Source organism: Salmo trutta, chromosome 26 (genome assembly GCF_901001165.1).
Source record: "Salmo trutta chromosome 26, fSalTru1.1, whole genome shotgun sequence".
In the NCBI taxonomy this organism is placed as follows: domain Eukaryota; kingdom Metazoa; phylum Chordata; class Actinopteri; order Salmoniformes; family Salmonidae; genus Salmo; species Salmo trutta.
This window is the reverse complement of record NC_042982.1, coordinates 15,900,638-15,921,968: the sequence shown is the minus strand read 5'-3', so window position 1 is coordinate 15,921,968 and position 21,331 is coordinate 15,900,638. Positions and strand designations below refer to the sequence as shown.

The window sequence follows — 21,331 nt, the reverse complement described above, 5'->3', positions numbered from 1 at the left end:
ATAAATGCATCTACAAACACATTCCAGGCTCTCCAGTAAAACTTTACAAGTAACGAAGCGACAGCCCAGTCTTACGTAACATTTTAATGAGGCCCACAGCAGGGGATAATACTATGGGTTTCACTAAGTAATTCACCTTTATATTCCCACACTTCTGTAGGATTTTTTTCACAACAGGGCATTTGGATAAACCCATAGCCTAGTTTTTCCAGAACATTTTAATCCAGATCAAAATTATCTGTTGTTCATTATCTGAGTTCATTACATTTACATCATATCCAGAGCGACTTACAGTGAGTGCATTCATCTTCAGATAGCTAGGTGGGACAACCACATATCACAGTCATTGTAAGTACATTTTTCTTCAATAAAGTAGCTGTCAGCAAAGTCAGAGCTAGTAAGTGCGAGTGTTAGTTCACGAAATACTTATTCTTTACCTTTTTTTTAACAGGAGAAATATGTTTCTAATAAAGACAGTATTTGTTATATTGGATCTCCGATTCAGAGTTTTCCTTTCCTTTAGTCTAAAAGGTAAAAAAAAAAGGCCTAACACTTAAAGCTAGTTTATAGGGTAATACATCCACAGTAATGACTTTGATAACATAAGCTTCACTGATACTGGCCTAATTCCTCTATAAAATAAGACCAATTCGGAGTCACAAACAAAGGAACACTGAATTATACGCAGGTGGTTGGGATCATCTCACATATATCATAAATCTCCTTTTAATAGTCCAGACCTCACTCTATGGGCTTTCACTACTTAAAGTAAACACTTTCGACATAAGGTTATCTTTTGCATCTTTGTTTTCCACATTTTAATCAAAACTGTCTGTAATCTGGGACATGCACCAGTAAGCAATTACAGAGATTTGGACTGAACTGTAGTGAGAAGTCTGGATCTGAAGGGCATGTAGTTTTTTTACAAAACATGCAAGACCCTATTTATTAAAGCAATGCATGTTTGTTTTTTTACTTTCATTTACCAACCACATAATGCATCTTAGAATTGAATGCCATGAAAAGTAAAATATTTACATGCCAATGGATAATGAATCAGAATAATCAATAACAAGTATATTTGATTAACTTAATCTGTAGCCTAGAGTGCTTTTCTTAGCAATAAACAGTGGTAAACATGATTATGAGTAGTAACCACAAACACCTTCATTAGGCAAGCGTTAAAGCAGAACTCTGTTTTTGAGCTTGGTGGGTTTTATTGTTTGGCATATAGCTAAGAAAAATTATTTATAGACATGTGCTCCAGTCAGACGTTTGCATAAGTGATGCATACCAGATACGTTGTCCTTTCATGTCCTCAAAAATAAATAACTTGGCCAAGGGGGTGGGAGTCGATGCAAGTTTTTATTTACATTTTAGTTGTTTTTTGTACTGTACAAAACACCCCTCTTCACAATATAATTGCAAACTAGGAAAAAACACAGATCAGAATTGGGAACATCCATTAACTGTATAGCAGTAGAAAGTGGTTTCATCAGATTAGAACAGTTAATCTTGGAAATGATCTGGAAAAGTTGAACATTCAACACTTGCTTATGAAACCACAAACATTTTTGCTCTTGCACCATATGCAAATTGCATTATGGGGATGTTTAAAACTGTTAAATGAAACTACAGATTAAATATCAAAGTCACAAAATACAACATATTTTTCAATCATCCAAACTAAGTTGGAAATTAATCTACAGTATAAAGAATATATATATATATATATATATATATATATTTTGTATGTTTGTGTGTTTGCAGACAGTCAACAAAGTGAACATTAAAAGGCCCACACTCCTTAAACATGTATTAAACATGTATTTGATGTATTCACATTTAACAAGAATATCCAAAAGATGGCATACTCATAAAACAGCAATCGTAATACAAAAGTCACAAAAATATATAATGTATAACTAAGAGCTACCGTTTTGTCATATTTTCAACAAACAATATGAACCAGGAAATGTATATATCATGTATACATCGAAAAGGCATATATAGTCAATACATTTTTTAAACATTGCACATAAGAGAAGCTACATCTGGGGAACAAAGGAAAGACATGCTAATATCTGTAAAAACTTTAGTTGGAGAAAAATCAAGAACAAAACGCTGATACGTGCTGAGGTTTTAACACATCTCACCTCAACAAGGCCTTATTGAACAGCAAACAGAAGAAAGAAAACACATGCTCTCAGATTCACAGGACTTTCAAATTAACGTGCATTTCACAATCCTAGGAGTAATTTAAAAATAATCAAATTAAAAATCAAGATGTACACTTCGTTCGTGATTTCACAGATTGAGTGGATTCTCACTTGTTTTTCTTCAGTTAATTTATCACATTGTAAGTACACAACAATACGAAAACAGTACATTCTTTTCTTTCATTATTCAGACACAAAATATAAACATAGAACCCAACAGCTTGTCCATTTATTGCACACAATAGGTTCACCAAAAATATTTGGGCACTTTAAGTTTCCACAAACAGCAGCATTTCTTTATGAAAAAGGTATATGAATACAAACAGAAACAAACACACGCAAAACACAAGCTTACTTAAGCGCTAAAATGCTCAAACGTGTGAAAAAATAAAATGACTACAGATTTTAAATTGTGCAGCTTGAAGCTATGCAAGGTCCTATATAAAGGCTATAGTTTCTCCAACGCACATGATACAGTGTCTATCGGAGTGAAAATTACATTTCCTGTGAACAATATTTCAATAGCATGGGGAAACCAAGCATGATTACCTCATTACTTTATAATGTCAACAGCAACGATAGATTCAAATGGTAGATACGCCAATCCCCAAAGGGATTGGGAACATTTGGTCCAATAGGAGAGCTTGATTGTTACCCAGACATAGGGTGGTTAGGCTAAATGCCACATCTTTTAGGAAAGGTTGATTGGATGGCACGAGACAATCATAAGTCAAATCTCTGAGCACCCACTCTATGATTAGAAAACATACTTTACTTCTCTGAGCCCAAGATATGCACTGGATAAGAGCATCTGCTAAAATGACAAAACAAAATAATAACAGATTCATCACGTTAAATATCATCAAATTCCTATTTTCCTAGTAATATTTTTAATGTTACCATCAGAGTTTGCAATCTATTTTGCATTTCATTGGCACGCAAAAGTCATTTTTTGTTTTTTTGCAGGACGACCAAGATGAATGAATTGATAAGGACTACACTTAATGAACAAATAAATATCAGTAGCATTTAATCAAAGGAGTATCACCACCTTATTATAAAGGCATGGTGATGTGCAACTGACTAGTGATGGCTCAGTATAACAGGTGTCCAAGCTAGGGCAAGATTTCTGTTGAAAAGCAGTGACAAAGAAAATGTACCTGAAAATCTCAAGGTGAACCGAAAACACTATGAAGATGAAAATATCTATCGATCACACTTAAATGATACAAAGCAATGTCATGTTGGCCATGTTATTGAAGACCTCTCCTGGCTCCATATACACAGAATTACAAAACTAAACTCAAAGTAAAAGCAAGGCACCCAGCTATAAATTCTAATGTGCTGACCACTTGATTAGTACAACGTTAGTCCGAAGAATTTCACTCACATTCATGTCCAAAGTAAACGGTCTGTGTAAAGTTAGGTAGAAATATTCCTACCAACACATGCTCCACCAAATGCAACATGGTCTCATTGTATGTCAAAATAGTGACATTGAAGCATAGTAGTTATATGTCACCAAAGTTGATATATTAGTTATAAGTGACCTACGGTGACATATTACTTCTACCTCACTGACATTTCTTATTTTATTTAACCACTAATTATAGTGAGACTCGTTTTTTTCCCATCACACAAGAACTGCTAGGGTCAAGTATTTCTAATGAAACAGGTCTGACAAATCAACTACACTTTAACTTCACATTTGAACTTAGCCTAGCTCTTCCAGATATCGGAAAGCGCAGCCGCTGCAGTGCGTCTCTCTTGATGATTTAACGACTGACTTCACATATGAAATGCTGCCATGCCTTTGTGACCCGACATTTGAGAGTCAAAGCCACAGTAGATACCTAAATTATGAACAACACCCAATACAAGTCAAGTGTAGTAGCTACAGTTCATTCATATTGCGCGTAAAGAAAGAGACAATGAGAGCTCTATAATGCAATTTCAAGTTTTCAAATAATATATATATTTTCTTAAGGTTTAAATGTACTGTGTTCCTATTCACAAAGGAATACATACACACCTCTCACATAAATCACGACAAAATCCAACGTAGCAGTCTATTATCAAATAATATTTAGTAACACTAACAATTTGCCCGAAGCGACGGCACTCAAGAAGTAACACAGCGTCTATCATATGAACTATCATTATGCAAAAAACAATAATCCAATAAGTAAGGAAAGAAACTACTTGTCACTGTTAGCAAAGTTAAGACCTCTAATTCTAGTGGTGCTCGTTAAAGAAGGGCAATCTCAGGCACTTTCCAAAGTCAGGGCTTTGGATTGGAAGGGGGAAGGAGTGGGACAATTAGGAAGTGACGGTCACTCAATCGTAATGGAAGCCAGCTCTTTGATGTGGGCGTTCTCCTCCTCCGAGCTGTCCGGGGAGCTGTTACTGCCATTTGTCTTTGGCTCCTCTGACATGTTTTCGTCCTTCAAGGATAAAGGGTCCAGGGGGAAGGTGCTGCTCTCGCAATTCTGGGTGGAGGAGACCTGGGAGATGACCGGCATCTGGACAGACGAATTGTTGCCTTCAAAGCCGTGCTCCACCAGCTCGTACTGCCCCAGAGTCTCCTCCTCCTGCACTTGGCTCAGGTAGTCGGGCATGAGGAAATCACTGGGACCATGTGGAGACATAAGACGGTAGAAAGCTGTTGATGAAAGTGTCTCTAAACCTCCTATATGAAGTAGACTACACAGTAAATATGGTTGAAGTTAAAGGCAAAATGAAAAACGTATGGAAATCGGTACATTTTCTTGAAAAATAATACGGTGACAGATCTTTATGTGAGGGCTGTGTGAGGCCTGTGATCTGTTTTTTGAGAATCAAACTGGATCGCCAAAGAATTTTCCATACACTGTTATGATCTCAGGCATAGACATTATACTATAACATTTTAAAAAGTAAATGGCCCATTTGAGCCCTACCAACCTGTGAGGGCTTGAGTTTGATTAAGAAGTGGAAAAGTCTAGAATATATGAGCACATGTCTGCTTTATGTAGAAGTACGTTAAGTACTATGAGCTATACATTTTACTAAAAGCCTTTAAACTGAGTGAAATTCCTATATGGAAAAGAAAACCTATTTCTGTCAGAATTAATTTATGTAATTTATCCAAATTGTTGCGAGACGCAAGGATTAAAAGCCCGTAGCACGTATAATTTGATACTGTATGTTTCCCAATGGCAAGCAACTAAGATAACAGCATGGAATGGTTCAATTAAGAAAATGGACAACAAAATACACAATAGTAACTCATGTAATAGTCTATGCTACATTACCCTTGAGCTAAGACATATATATATATATAGCCGACTATATAGGGATTTTGAGGAAAGTGGCCAAAGACTGCTTTGAACCACATATTCAGCCTGACTGATATGTGTTGTACTGTAAGTTTCACGGTATGCTCAGTTTGCAACAGTTAGTTGGGCCTGTTTAATGAACCAATTCTGAAAAGCTTGAAATAGCATATCTCCCTGAACATGGCCACTATGGGAGATTTATTTGTATTTTTTCCTTATTTCCCGTGTTACATTAAGCTGATTAAATGAAGGGACAACACCCCGGGACTCCTCACCTGCTCTGGAAGTAGTTTGCTAGTTCAGATGCCTCATGGTTCAGACTCCGCAGGTGTACAATTAAATTGCCAGAGTTGGTAAACATGGCGCCGCACGTTTTGCACTCGTAAATCCGGGGCTTGCGGATTATGTGGCGGGACACCCTCATGTGGTGCTTATATTCGCCGAAGGACGTGAATGTGGCACTACAAATCTGGCACCGGAAACAGCGTTTACCTTCGTGCTTCAGCCGGTGCATCTTTAGGGAGTAGGCCCGTGTGAACTTTTTCCCACAGCGATCACACTGGAAGGGCTTAATGCCTGTTGAAAAAGGGATGAAAAGAAAGATGACTTGTGTCGCACATTAGAATCACTACAATAGATTAACTATTCATTCTGCATTAAGATGTTGATTTTTAGAATTGTCAATGTTAAAACTATCACAAAACAAAAAAAGACGTCAGTGTTAAAAATGTATCACAAAAACATTAAGTGTGAGTGTTAAAAATAAACGTGTACAACGTGTCAGTGTAATAGCTACAGAAACAGGTAGTAATCATCATTGTATGACCTACAGTATAGTATGCATGCACACCAAAGGAACTGTGACAGAGGCATCCAGTCTCCAATGTCCCACATGGTTCATTGAAACACATGGGTCGCAACTAGGGATGCACGATATATCGGTGAACATATCGGAATCGGACGATATTAGTTAAAAATGCCAACATCGGTATTGGCCCGATGTCTAGTTTAAACGCTGATGTGCAAAACCGATGTCAAAGCAGATGTGTATACCTATATAACATAGGTACATGACGTAATGACGCCACGCAAAATTTTGCGCAACACAGCATTCCTAACCTAGCCCACAATGTCTGCTGTGTGGATCGAGCAGTCAACAAGTTGAGCACTCGTTTGAAAGAGTAAGAACATTTCAGCGAGACAACTCAAAGGTGAAATCCATTAACACCAAGATAATGGAATTCATTTCCCTTGACAATCAACTGTTCTCTGTCATGGGCGATGTTGGCTTTCGCGACTGGTCGAGCACGGTACACACTACCAAGTGTGCTATCGAAGTTACACAGTAATAGCGTCACTGCTATTATCTTCATGACATACTATGGAATGCCGTTTGGGTCTTTGCGTGTCAAAAAAGATACACGTCAAATAACACAGCCCCATTATAGAATGTTGTGTGTTCTGAATGTGCACGTGCAAGCCAAGCGCCACCACTACTATCAGTAGCACAGTCAAAGCTGTACAAAAAAGTCAGCAAACAAGCAAACACCGGCCACGAACGATGTGTTTACAATACCTCGTTGGTAATAAAGCATTATTTGTTCAACCGCAACTTCTGGGGTAGCTAGCTAGCTTTAGCTTGGTACCTAGCTTGCACCAATACAACCAGCCTGAAGAAAATGACCAGTAGAAACTGCAGTCATTTTCATTATTCTTAGCAATGATTTAGGAATCCTTGTGAGTAAGTATTAGCTACGTTGCCACTTGTGGTTCGCCTATTGAAATTGAACTTCAGTTCGTGAAAATAAATAGTAGCTAGCTAGCTACTTAACCCTGTTGCCCAAAGCTAACGTTATAAGCAGCCAGCTAGCTTCATCTGGCTAGTGAGGCTCGACCGGACTGGGTTATGTGTTGTGAAGCTAGCCACAATAAAGATTAGGCACAATAGTGGAATTAGCAGTTTGCCTTCAAAATAAAAGTACCTCTTTGAAAGTGATGCAGAAGGTTACAATTGGTGGAATCATGCCATATTTAGACTAGATAATGTTAAACAAGGTTGGAATGTGAAGCAATGAAATGGGGTATCAGTATACTCGGTGACACCCACAGAACACAACTGTGAAGAGTTTACTAAATATTAACGTTGTAGCTCTTATCGTGGGACTGTGACTGTATGAAATCACCTCCCCAGTCATCCTATTGTGTGTATTGACATTCATATTGCACTGTACAGCTTTACCTAAGGATTGGGGATCAATGAAATGGGGTATCAGTCTACTCAATACCAAAGATATATTTTCCCGACGTCCTCCTCAGAGTTATCAGACTCCAAAACATCTTCGCAGTATTGTTTTTCCTTTGGAATAGTGTTCAAAAACATGAGCTGGAGCAAACCCAGAAAAATGTGTTTGTGTGGAGGTGCTAACTAACGGAAAATAAACTATAAACTATCAAAATAAAGAGAATCGCACACTCCTTATATAAACTCCCAGAAATGTATTGGGTATTCACCAACATTTCGGCATCACTGTGCCTTCTTCAGGGAATTGTCATGAATGCTTGAACCAGGTTATGTAGACAAACAGTGCAATTGGTGCAACCAATGACAATAGTGAGGAGTGTGTCATAATGATTAAGTTAATTAGAATGAATTAATGAAACTGTTAAAAAAAAACAATAGTTCATGGCATATCAAATATATTAGGCTATTGTTATCATATAGAAACAATTAAATATTGTACATAATATTAGCATCAACACAAATGATTGTTTAATTAAATTTCACTTATTAAATTGTTTCGTATTTCATTTCAGATTTGTTACATGTAATCTTTTGGTTCAACCTTAATGTATAATAAGCATCAACAGTGGGAACATATTAGGTGTACGCTAATAAGCTGTAGAAAGAATATATCCATTTTTAAGACTTGTTCATAACAGAAAGAATAGTTCATAAGGGCCTGAGATCAAAGTCAATACTCAGACCACTAGGGGTCAATGTTTTTAGAGAGGATATCCAGTAAGCCTCCCTTAGTAGTAGTAGGATCTCGATGTTACCTCCTCTCCTTGGTAGAGCAACATGCTCAATGCCTGTGTACTTGAGGGAGGAGATTGGATGGTTAGCTTCAGCAAAGTGAGCTGCTACTGGATAGTCAATGTTCTTACACCTGATTGAGCTGCGGTGTTCAGCTATGCGTTGTTTTAATTGTCTTTTCGTTTGTCCTACATAGGCTTTTCCACATGAACAGGTGATGAGATAGATTACTCCCTTGGTCTTGCATGAGATGATACCCTTAACAGGGATTTTTCGACCTGTATGTGGGTGTCTGAAGAAGGATGTTTTTACAGTGCTATTGCACTGTGTGCATGAGCCACATTTGTAGTTCCCATTTGGAATAGGTGTCAAGAGTGTCTGTGTGGGCTCAGGGGGCATGTCAGATACACATAGATTGACAATAAATGTGGCTCAATTCACAGTTGTTTCAGAGTCCCGCAATAAGAACTACGGTGCTAATGTTCTCTGGGTGTCACTGAGTAGACTGATACCCCATGTCATTGATCCACAATCAATAGGTCAGGCTCTACAGTGAAATAAGTATGCCCCCAATGCAATTCTAAAGTATAATACATCCAGTGTGATTTCAACAGATTTTTGTCAAATTAACTAATTATTGTCTTTTTACTGATTTTATATAACAACATTCCAACCTCGTTTAGCATGATCTATTCAATTATGGCATAATTCTACTATTTATATTCATTTGCATCACTGTCAATGACATACTTTTATTTTGAAGGCTAACCGCAAAGTCCACTATTGTGGCTAATCCTTATTGTGGCTAGCTTCACATAGATGGGTCCGACAACCACTAATCAAATAAGAACTGTCTTATAAATTAGGGTTATTTTAGATGACACCTAGCTATATAGTTACCTAGCTAACTATAGCTACTGAAACAGATTGTCGTTTTGCTATGTTTTTGGGGAAGAACATAGTTTGCATCCATGAGCTAGCTAGCTTTTTTTTATGACCAGCACTGTAGGTACGCGAGACAACTTTACCAGCATCATAACATATGTATCGATGAATCGTTGTGACATATGAAATACGAGTGATAGTGTAATCAATGAGTAATAGCTACGGAAAAAATGTATGAGCGCTTTAAATTATTATGTGACGTGCAGTCATATTCAGGTCCTGATTGGTCAACAAGCTTACAAATAGTGTTATTTGTATATTTTTTGACACGCAAAGAACCAAACGGCGTTCCATAGAAATCCTGGTTGAGAATGAAACGACTGAACAAATGAACAATGAAACAGCACAGCAAGTGAAAGAAATAGGTTTTGATTATGTTTAAATGGTAATGGAGACATACGTAAATGCCAACAAAATAACTTTTTGGTCAGTGTGGTGTGTTTGTGTGTCTGTGTTTGTGTAACCTTTATTTACCTAGGCAAGTCAGTTAAAAACAAATTCTTATTTACAATGATGGCCTACCCCGGCCAAACCCGAACGATGCTGGGCCAACTGTGCACCGCCCTATGGGACTCCCTATCACGGCCAGATGTGATACAGCTTGGATTCGAACCAGGGACTGTAGTGGCGCCTCTTGCACTGAGATGCAGTGCCTTAGACCGCTGCGTCCACGTGTGTGTTTTAACTATTTAACTGTACTAGAATGCTTAAAAGGCCGCTAAAGTTTTTTATATCGGTATCGGGTTTTTTGGCAAGGAAAATATCGGTATCGGCAAAAAATGTCATATAGGTGCATTACTAGTCGCAACAAGCATTTCTGAGCTGATCGGACCAGGGGTACAATATGAAGGGCAAAAAGGGCTTCTGTTGACTCAGTTATTTATGGCCCTCATAAACGTGCCACGACTTTAAGATTAAGACTGACTTTTTTCAATGAGGAATATTAAAATACATTGACAGCTCTATGAGGCATACGTTGACGAGAACTTCCAATGAAGCTCCTTTCGCAGAGCCAGAGTAAGTTCATTTAAGCAGACGTGAACTGCATTACTTTTAACTGCATACAATACAACACTATGGGTCGAGCTTAAATGGCCCTGAAGAAAAAGACTTGAGCCCCATGAAGTCTTTTCAACCAGATAGTCAGCCCTACTCTATGGTATACTTCACTGGCCAGTTCAGAATAATAATAATACCACACAGGAGCTACGATAGTGAGCTACGGTAGTGGAAAACCTCTGGACACAGCTGCAAGGCAGAGGGTACTCCCCCTCCCCTCTTGCTTTGATGGATTACTCCATTATACCAATTTCATAATTGGGTCTAGTGGATGTGTGTATTGGCAGGGGGATAGAACCCCAATGAATACAATGGTGGTCTTCTTGATGGATGTGAGCAGTGTGTCTGAAGTTTGGAGTACCAAAGACCATTATCCCATTATATGTTGGGACACAATGTGGAGTCATTGCCTGCAGCCTATAGTTAGTTACCTTCCACATGCTGTAACCGTACATGGCTACACAAATGGGACTGTCCACATGCAAGCCTGATTACTTTTGGACAACTACTAACTGGCTTTATAGACAACTTAAAAGTAGGCATTCTCTACCACTGAGAACATCATGCTTCAAGCTTATAGCAGATATTAATGGGACATTACACTCCAAAATCAAACTTGTATCAAGGGCTGGAAAAGGTGAAACAGCAACACCCAATCTCATTGAACTTAGCACTGCTTGTTTGTGATGGTTAAGAGTCAAGTTGAGATTTGTGTCGATATTTGGTTGACATAATTTCCTGTTATAATGTTCCACTGTCATCAAGCACGAGTTTGGGTATGTGTGCACTTGATGAGTGTGTTTTTCCGATGTCAGCCGAAGCGGGAGACACTAAGCCCCAAGTGTTTCCAAAATCAATGTTCCCTGGAATGCCCTTCATCCTTCTACACAGTGTGCCATGAGTCAAACCATTAACGAGCCATTCATACCATTAATCTCCGGCTCCTATCATCGGGTGAATAGAGGACGCATGGAACTACTGTAGAGGGCAATGTAAATACAGTACAAGTCACATGAGCTACTTTCCAGATGGGTACCTATGACATAAACAGATAGGACATAACAGATACCTGCTAGAAGTCGCAGAGCAGCAGTTAGTCTACACAGCCCTGTTCAACTGCATAGTGGCTGTGTGGAAATACCTACCAGAGTGGATGAGCATATGTTGCTTCAAGTTCTGTATGCGGGTGAATCGGACGCCACACGTGGGGCACTGGAAAGGTCTGTCAGGCCCGTTAGTGCCAGGGCGGGTTGAAGGGCTTATGTATAAGTGGTAAGGGTACTGGAGGCTTTCTAATCTGAAACAAGAAAGAGGATGTGGTGCTTCAGTGAGGTAGACATAAATGTGGTAGACCTTGGGGTGTCAGATCAAAACCTTCCTTTAGCTTCATCATAATAACATCAAGACCTCAAGGTTTCCATACCAGTTGGAAGCCAAAATGGAACATCTTACATAAATGCAAGATTAGCTTGAACAAAAGAAAATCAAGGTTATCAAACCTTCCAAATAAATGGAGTTGAAAACCAGGGAAGGTGATCATGATATTTCCACTTACATTTAAAAAATATAAGTCTTCAACCATTCATATTGTTACCTTTCATCATCCTCAGCATGACCTCCAGCATTGGATGTACTTTGCATTGAGGGCAACCCTTCTGTGACTCCCTCATCTATCGAACCTATGCCAAAACAAAGAAGAAATTTAATTTCCACCAGTTACTAGCTCTTTCTCAGTCTGATTTCCATAAGACATGGTTCGGGATCGAACCCATACACAGATCCAATGCAAAGACTGAATAGCTTTAAAGTGGCAATCCGCAGTTGAAACAATAAAGCGTTCTCCCCGCCACTGTTTGGGAAAACAGCTGAGGAATGGGGCCGGAGAAACATAGCCACTCAAATTCATAGACAGAGCTATCGATGCAAGGACTGACCATCCATGATATCAAAATTATAGTTTTAAACATGTTTTAAGGCTATACAGTGTTTGTTTATATTTAGGCCTTCTTTGTTACTTTGAGTAAAACAAGATTATATTTCAGGTTCTGATGGGGTACGACAGTTGAACAAATCTCATGAGGTAATTATAGGTTATATTCTTCAAGAATCAATGGGTAGACCTAAAAAACATTAATTTATAAGCAAAAAAAGTATGTAGCAACTGCAGATTAGCCCTTTAAATTTAGAGGGAAATTACACTCCCAAAAAGTGTAAAGAGAAAAAAAGTTGGTGATCTTGTATTGAGATAAGTCCACATCCTAGGTCATCCGTTATGTAGACCCAGCTACATGACGCAATCCATAATTAACGGAAAATATATGCACACCAGATTCTGTGCTTAGGCCTGGCTCTTCCATTATTTTGGGGTCGAGGCATATAGCTATATCTACACAACCGCTTGTGTTGCAGACTGAGCTTGACACAAGACTACTGTTGAGGTCTGAAAACATCTGACAAACTGACTTTGGAGTGTTTTGTCCACTCACGTGACACCCATACCTATGGAGGAGGACTGCGGACTGATGAGGAGGTCCTCCTGGACCTGTTCGCTGCAGGGCACTGTCTGCTGGTCGCTCAGAGAACTCTGGGAAGCGCTGACGGGCTGCGACAACGTCTCCTGGACCTCCTCGTCACTCAGCCTCTCCACCTTCACGCGCACATCCTCCTCGGGGCCCGCCAGCGACAGTGGCGCCTTAATGGAGCTTTCACAGGCCAGGAAGTCACTCAGCCGGCGGCTCACCTCCGAGGGCCCTGCCTGGTCTAGACGGCGTGGGCTCTCGGGAAGCTTGGGCTGCTTATCCGGGTGGAACCTCCGGTCGATACCGAAGGGGAAGGTCCACGGGAAGGCCAGGGAAGAGTCCACGGGCTGGGTGGCGGTCTCCGAGAAGGAGGAGGGTGATGGGTTGGGCATCTGCGGCGAGGTGATCTGTGAGGTGCATTTGAGTGGGCTCTCTGGGGACATCATGATAAAGCTCTTACGTTTGCGGCGCGACTCGCGACACACAGGGATGTTCCTCTCCATCACACTGCAGTCAGAAGATACAGGCGACAGGCTGCTGTCCAACGGCGTCAAAGCGCAGTGGGAGGAAGCGCTCTCGCCAAGAGCCGACTCCTGCGGTTTCTCCTGCCCCATATTCCCGGCGCTCCAGAGGATGCTGGACTTCATGAATTCTGAGCATGTGCTCGCCACGACGAACATCTGCATGTAACTGGCAGCGGCTAAAACGTCGATGATGTTCTCCGTGCTGATGGAGAGGGTGGAAGTGTAGGCGTACTCCAGAAGAGGGGTGAAGCCGCTCACCGTGACATGGTGCAAGTCCAACACAAACTTGTCCTCCTCCTCAGGCCTGCCCACTAGTTTGGAGCGGAAGAACTCGCTGCAGCAGGCCAGCACCACCTTGTGCGCCAGAAACAACTTGTCCTGCACCCGGATGGTGACGTCGCAGAGGTGGCCCTCGTTGCGCAGGGCGTTTAGCTTTTCCAGCATCTCTTGACTGTGCGTGGGGGAACTGTGGGTAAAGGTTTTGACCCCCATCTTTGTCTTAGCGTACTTGCTCTGGAGGGCGTTCACCTGCAGGAAGAATGGAAAATTAGCCTACAATGGTTGGCCTACATTGGGCCTTTGCTATAAAGTCAATGTAATGTTTGTAATTCCTTATCCTTATGGATGTTAAACAGTGGCTATACTAAAATAAAAAATAAAAACCTGAATATAAATCCAGTGATGGTATTGAAAAAACTGCCACCGTGTAGTAAACCTACACTGTCAGATGATAGGTTAAACAGAGCTCCTCTAATCCTAAGTAACCACACAGACAGACAACTTAACAAACAAAGTGTTAACAGACAACAGTCAGTATTGTCTGGGGTGACTTTCATTTGGACTCACAACATGGACTTAACAGAGTGGCAAAAGAAATGCACAAACAAAAACAGCGATGAAGGAGTGCAGAGCCAAGAGAAACATCCCTCTTGACATTTGGAAACCCACTGAAACGCAGATTGATTTCAGGTCTGTCAACCTCAAGTTGCATCCAAAAAAATGGAATATACAAATGTGCTACTAGCATAAACTAATGTGGATATTTAAAGCCAGAGACCATGTATTTACAGGTCTTGCAATGTTTTAGAGAGAAGATAAACAAATCTCTAAACAAACTTAACCTAACACCAAACAATCTGCATTTTTCATTGTTGATGGTTGAGGACAACTGAAGTGCTGCTTACATTATTCTACACGCCAACGAAAACCTAAAGCTCAAATTGTTCAAACAAATAATGTCATTGTGTAAAAGCATATCATTTTAACCTAAAAGGTTCAGTTTGGTTTCATCCAAGAAATGACTAGGAAAGAGAGCAGGCAGCGAGGGAGGTGGTGAGAGGGTGGAGGGAGGTAGAGAGCGGTAGACAGCGTGGAAGATAAAATGGAAAGTTATGTAACAATAATAAAAGCAAATGCATCATGGTGAAAGAAAACTTCATGTGGAGTCCACTACAGCAGGTATTCCCAACCTGGGCAATGCCGTTGGGGGTACGCCAAAGAAAAACGTGATTCACATTTATTGACTTTTTTTAAATAAAAAAATTTAAATAAAAAAACACATTTTCAAACAGTACATTTATATTTTCCAACCGGGCTATACATTTGGGTGGTTTTTTTCTCACCTGAGTAGCCTCGTTTCACTGTCAAAAGTAAAATGAAACCATCTAGTGTTCAGTGAAATAACAACACAATGTCAAATACAGGTAACCTAGTCAAACAATTAACATCCAATCATATTAACCATTACTCTCTCGCGGGAAACCTTCACTCTTGCGCAGACATTTAGAAACGAAACATGACAATTTGAAAAATAAGCCACGGGAGTTTTTTGAGCGAGAATAAAGACGACTTTCGAGTAGTAAGACATATATAAAAGTAAGACATGTATAAAAGCAACAGATACCATTAATAAAAAGGGGCTAGAAGCGTCTTGTATGGTGAGCTACAGAGTGGCTAGGACAGGCAAGCCCCGTACTATTGTGGAGGACTTAATTCTTCCTGCTGCCACGGATATGGCTGGGACAATGCTGGGGGAAAAGGACCAAAAAACTATACAGAATGTCTTTATCAAACAACACTGTTTCACGACGCATCAGTGACATGGCAGGAGATGTTTTGAAACAATTACTGCTTCACATACAAGCCAGTGAATTATATGCATTACAGCTGGATGAGTCAATAGACGTGGCGGGCCTGGCACAGCTCCTGGTATATGTCCGTTACGTTTTTGGGGGGGTCAATTAAGGAAGACATCCTCTTCTGCAAACCACTGGAAACCAGGACAACCTGAGAGGATATTTTTAAAGTACTGGACAGCTTTGTGACATCAAATGGACTTTGGTGGTCAAGATGTGTTGGTACATGTACTGATGGTGCAAAAGCCATGACAGGGAGACATAGTGGAGTGGTAACGCGCTTGCAAGAAGTTGCTCCTGACGCCACTTGGGTACAGTGCAGCATCCACCAAGAGGCTCTTGCTGCCAAGGGAATGCCTGACAGCTTGAAAGACGTTGTGGACACTACAGTAAAAATTGTTAACTTTGTTAAAGCAAGTCCCCTGAACTCTCGTGTATTTTCTGCATTATGCAATGATATGGGCAGCGACCATGTAACGCTTTTACAACATACAGAAGTGCGCTGGTTATCAAGGGGCAAAGTATTGACACTTTCTTTAAATTGAGAGACGAGCATAAAGTTTTCTTGACTGACCATCATTTTCACGTCTGACCGCTTGCATGGTGATGAGTTTCTAACACGACTGGCCTATCTGGGTGATGTTTTTTCTCGCCTGAATGATCTGAATCTAGGATTACAGGGACTCTCCGCAACTATATTCAATGTGCGGGACAAAATTGAGGCTAGGATTAAGAAGTGGGAGCTCTTTTCTGTCTGCATTAACAAGGACAACACACAGGTATTTCCATCATTGTATGATTTTTTGGTGTGCAAATGAACTCAAGTTTACAGACAATGTCAAATGTGATATAGCGAAGCACCTGAGTGAGCTGGGTGCACAATTACACATGTACCTTCTTGACACGGATGACACAGACAACTGGATTCATTATCCCTTTCATGCCCTGCCTCCAGTTCACTTACCGATATCTGAACAAGAGAGCCTCATCGAAATTGCAACAAGTGGTTCTGTGAAAATTGAATTTAAATCAGAAGCCACTGCCAGATTTCTGGATAGGGCGGCGCTCAGAGTTTCTTGCCTTGCCAAATCACGCTGTTAAGACATTGATACCCTTTGCTACCACATACCTATGTGTCATAACGTTGGCCTGAGGTGGGGAGGTTTATGACCCCCATAAATACCTTTCCCCTTTTTCCTCTCTCTACTCTACCGATGTGACTATGTGAACAGACATGGGTGAACAGACATGGGTTGTAAACTATGAAACACAGCCCTCTCTCCCAATCCTATATAAGCCCCTTGACGAAAATGTAACTTTCTGTTCCGAGGACGTTAGGGCGACGGTCCTACGTTAAAAGGGCTCAGATAACCTAACAAAATCAGCATCGAATTTCAACGTGAAGATGACGGTCAACACGGCGAAAGGATGAATTTCAACTATTCCAGCCAGAATATAGCATGAGCTTAAAAGTATGGCAACTTGGTATGAACTTTGAACTCTTATTCACTCCAGAAGTGATACCTCCTAGCCGTTGAGTTAGCAGCAGTTGCTGTAAACATGGGCTAGGAAAGGACGGACGACGTATCCATTCTACCACGCTCCAGTTCACCACTAGACAGTCTTCAGAGGACCAGAGATCCATGCTGGACAACCCGGCCTCCCATCTACGACCAACCGATCGAAGCGCAGCTCAAAGTAAATATTTATTGCATTTTCCTTTTCTAAATGGCCGGTAATTTAGAATGCATAAGATACTGTATTTACGATAGCATAGCTTCTCCCTTTGTTCCTCAGTCTTCCCACTCTTTCACTCAACCCCCCCCACCCTTTTCTTTATGTAACCAGCCACTATATCGGCTCCGTTCACCAGGTCCATCAATGTATGATTCATTCTGTGTATATGTAATTTTATTTATTTCTATTTTACCTTTATTTAACCAGGTAGGCAAGTTGAGAACAAGTTCTCATTTACAATTGCGACCTGGCCAAGATAAAGCAAAGCAGTTTGACACATACAACAACACAGAGTTACACATGGAGTAAAACAAACATACAGTCAATAATACAGTAGAAAAATAAGTCTATATACAATGTGAGCAAATGAGGTGAGATAAGGGAGGTAAAGGCAAAAAAGGCCATGGTGGCAGAGTAAATACAATATAGCAATTCTGTTTGATTAGTTAGGTATTTAGTAAATAAATAATTAAACCAAATTTTGTATTGCTGATTCAACTTGTTAGCCAGGGTTCGTGAAGATAACCAAGAATTTACAACTTTCAGATGAGACTAAATAAAGTGACGATTAAATATTGACTGCCATTGAGGTAAAAGATTACCAGGTCTTTAAGAGTTTATTCGGAAGATAACAGTTCTATAAACATTATTTTGTGGTGCCCCAACTTTCTAGTTAATTACATTAACCTGATTAGCTTAATCAGGTAATATTAATTACAGAAAAATTATTTTATAGAGTAGCACGTCATATCACTTAATCCGCCATAGCCAAAGACACGACATATGTGAGAGTGGATTCTTGGCCCTCACTAGCATGAAAACTAAATAGAAGCACAGACTGTGTGTGGAAAATGATTTAAGACAGACTCCCCAATACAACCCAACATTGCAGAGTTATGTGCATCCTTTCAAGCATATCCTTCTCATTAACCTGTGGTGAGTTATTCACAATTTTTGATGAAGAAATAAGGTTTTATATGTAAAATGGCTAAATAAAGAGCAGATTTATTGATTATTATTATATGTGCCCTGGTCCTATAAGAGCTCTTTGTCACTTCCCAGGAGCTGGGTTGTGACAAAAACTCACTCATTCTTATGTTTAATAAATGTATTGTACATTGTGTGTGTTGCAGGCTTACAACGATGGCAAGAAACAACATTTGAGAGTGCGCTGACCCTGGTGCTAGATGGGGTACGCAGCTGGAGGTTGAATGTTTGAAGGGGTACAAGACTATAAAATGTTTGGGAACCACTGCACTACAGGATGCAGTGCAGCTGCCCGTCTCGCTCTCTCAGACATGTGGCTGCTCTGAGGCATGAGATTTTCCATCAAACAAAACTCTCTCCTGAAGGGGCTCTCTTTGGGAGAGCTTGCTGCGCTCACTAAGAAAAAAAGAGGAGGAAATACTCCCAAGCTGTTGGCCCAATAAAGGCAACGCAAATTAGGCTTGCACCACTGATTTTAGCTGCGGTGGATGAGAGGAGTGTGGGTTGTTGTCTACCTTTCAAAATCATACTCACTTGATTCTAAGTTTGGGCTAATCTAATTCAAAACCCGACTCGAACATTGACAGGTTTGAACTTTCAACAACTCGCCTAACGTTTTTCCAGGTGAAGGGTCCATAAATAGCCCAACATAATGCACTGTTGAAACAGAACAAAATCGAAGTCTCAAGCTAAACAAACATTGACGAGTAGCTAGGCCTAGTAGCCTGCATTAAGAAATACATTTTGAGAACGTTATTCCTACTTGAACTGTCTCCACTAACTTTCTTGAGATTCCATCATCATACTGATGAAAGTAGCTAACTACGTTGTTAGCTGCTGCAATTAACTTCTTAGTTCTTACAAATCAAATCAGGTGTAAGTGCAACGCCAAATAGCTAGCTAACAGAGGTCGTCCAAAATTGGGACAGGCATTATATTTACAGGCAAAGGGGGCGGGGACTCAACTGAACCCAGTATTTTCGCTTGTAAACATTAACAGTGCTTTGCATGCTGCAAGTAACACGTTGCGAGCTAGCTAGTTGGTTAGCGAACAAGCTACTTAGCTAACAAAGAAAGCTATGTAAAGTCAAAACAAAGAGCAACTGTAGTTAGCTGCCTATAAACATTTACAAAGGCTTCGACAAGCAACCAGCTAATTAAGTAAACTAGCTAGCTAGCTAATGTAACGTTAATGAAAACGTTTCACTTGACCGGCTAGCAAACTGCACATACACCAATCTTCAACACTTAGCTAGCTACCAGTTTTCAGAGATCGAGTTACTGACCATGCAACGAAATATACCTTCAGTAGATAGAACAGTGTATGATTCGGTCTGTTGTTCGACTTGATCGGCCTCGGGTTGTGGAGTCAAATGAGGCCGATGTAAACACACCACAGCTGTGCGTGCAACAGCACAAAGCAGCCTAGCTTGCAAGCAGTCTGTTATCGGTGCCGATTTAGCCCCGTTCTTTGGAATTCCTTGTGTTTGGGAAACATTCGTTGGCCAAACACAGATAAATTTGAGATTATCATTAATACTTGGAGCGGTCGATAGCTCAAGCTGTTTTTAAAAGGTTTACAAAACGTAAATTTTTGTACCGTTTCGTTGAGGTTCTTTAGCTAGCCTCCCTGTGCTAATCCTTTTTGCACTTTGTGTCCCATAATGCAACGCGCAGTAGGCAATGTCTGATTTGGTAAAGATCATGTCTGACGGGTCTCGATTTTTTTTACTTTACTAGTCAAGTCAGTTAAGAACAAATTCTTATTTACAATGGCAACCTATGAGGGTTACCTGCCTTGTTCAGGGGCAGAACGACAGATTTTTACCTTGTCAGCTCTTCGGTTACTGGCCCAACGCTCTAACCACTTGGCTACCTGCCGCCCCTCTAAAGCAATTAATGCAGTTAAATATGCTTGTTGTAATCACGGGGTAGAAAAGTGTCAGGTTCTTTTCGAGCAGGTTTGAGCAGACAGTATGAAGTACAGATCAAACCGGCAATTTTACAGCATAAGGCTAGGTTCAATTTTAGTTCTCATTTCAGTTACAGTGGCCTTTCTATGGCTTAGGAACACGTTTGAAACCAATACAAGTAAAACATTTCAACGAGAACCAAAAAGGGGACTCGGGAGGTGATGCAGCTTGGAAGGCAGGTGTCTATTTTCTGTAAAAAAAAAAAAAGTTAATCTCACAAGCCTCAGTAGCCATGCCTCTGGACTGCATCACTTCCTGTGTGCTGCCTCCTGGAAGCCAAAAACAAAATAAAAGGGGTTTAAATACACAATTTAGATCACATGATTAGTTAACTATCCAATGGGAGCTCTCATTGGTTTGTTTTAACCACTTTCACCCAATGCCTGTGCTTTTGTGGCGCTGGCTCAGGACTATTGCTCTCACTTCTGCACCAAATGGATCGTTCCCATATTAGGCCTACACCTTTCTATCTGACTAGTTATGTTGGCGGCTGCGGTGGGATGGCCATGTTGGAGCTTGGCTATTAGCATTTTGAGTTTGGGGTGAATGCGAGAACACTCAGATTGAGGGCACAATGGTGTAAGTACTACTGAATTACTATTCATCACTACTACTACTGTAAGTCGCTCTGGATAAGAGCGTCTGCTAAATGACTAAAATGTAAATGTAAAATGTACACAATTTCTACACATACCTAATGGTTTTACTACTTGATTGCTATTGAGATGTGTAGTAAACCAGTAGTGATTTATGTAGTAATGAGTGATAAATTGGGACGTTTCACTACTGGTGAACACTACATATTTCCTACTCAAATCACAAAATAATTATTCCTTAATGACTACTGTAGAACCGCTGAGGAGATCTACTACTTAAAACCCA

General features: G+C 40.3%; 1 protein-coding gene and 1 long non-coding RNA gene across 9 annotated transcripts; one reads left to right on the top strand and one right to left on the bottom strand.

Annotated features, from left to right (window-relative positions):
• Positions 1 to 1,346: 1,346 nt before the first annotated feature.
• Positions 1,347 to 21,170, bottom strand: LOC115163252 (zinc finger and BTB domain-containing protein 44). 8 transcript variants are annotated; one of them, XM_029714979.1, is made up of 6 exons: positions 20,305 to 21,170; positions 13,074 to 14,145; positions 12,169 to 12,253; positions 11,720 to 11,871; positions 5,812 to 6,112; positions 1,347 to 4,847 (listed from the first exon to the last, which is right to left on the bottom strand). In XM_029714979.1, the coding sequence occupies exons 2-6, from the start codon at positions 14,107 to 14,109 to the stop codon at positions 4,553 to 4,555; spliced, it is 1,869 nt and encodes a 622-aa protein (XP_029570839.1). In that variant the 5' UTR covers positions 14,110 to 14,145; positions 20,305 to 21,170; the 3' UTR covers positions 1,347 to 4,552. The 8 variants fall into 8 exon arrangements, with proteins under 8 accessions (XP_029570839.1, XP_029570835.1, XP_029570836.1 ...); XM_029714975.1 differs by lacking the exon at positions 20,305 to 21,170 and adding an exon at positions 19,763 to 20,152; XM_029714976.1 differs by lacking the exon at positions 20,305 to 21,170 and adding an exon at positions 19,780 to 20,152.
• LOC115163253 (uncharacterized) lies at positions 17,358 to 18,884 on the top strand. Its single transcript, XR_003869713.1, has 2 exons — positions 17,358 to 17,450; positions 18,623 to 18,884. It is a non-coding gene; the product is annotated as an uncharacterized LOC115163253 (long non-coding RNA).
• Positions 21,171 to 21,331: the final 161 nt, after the last annotated feature.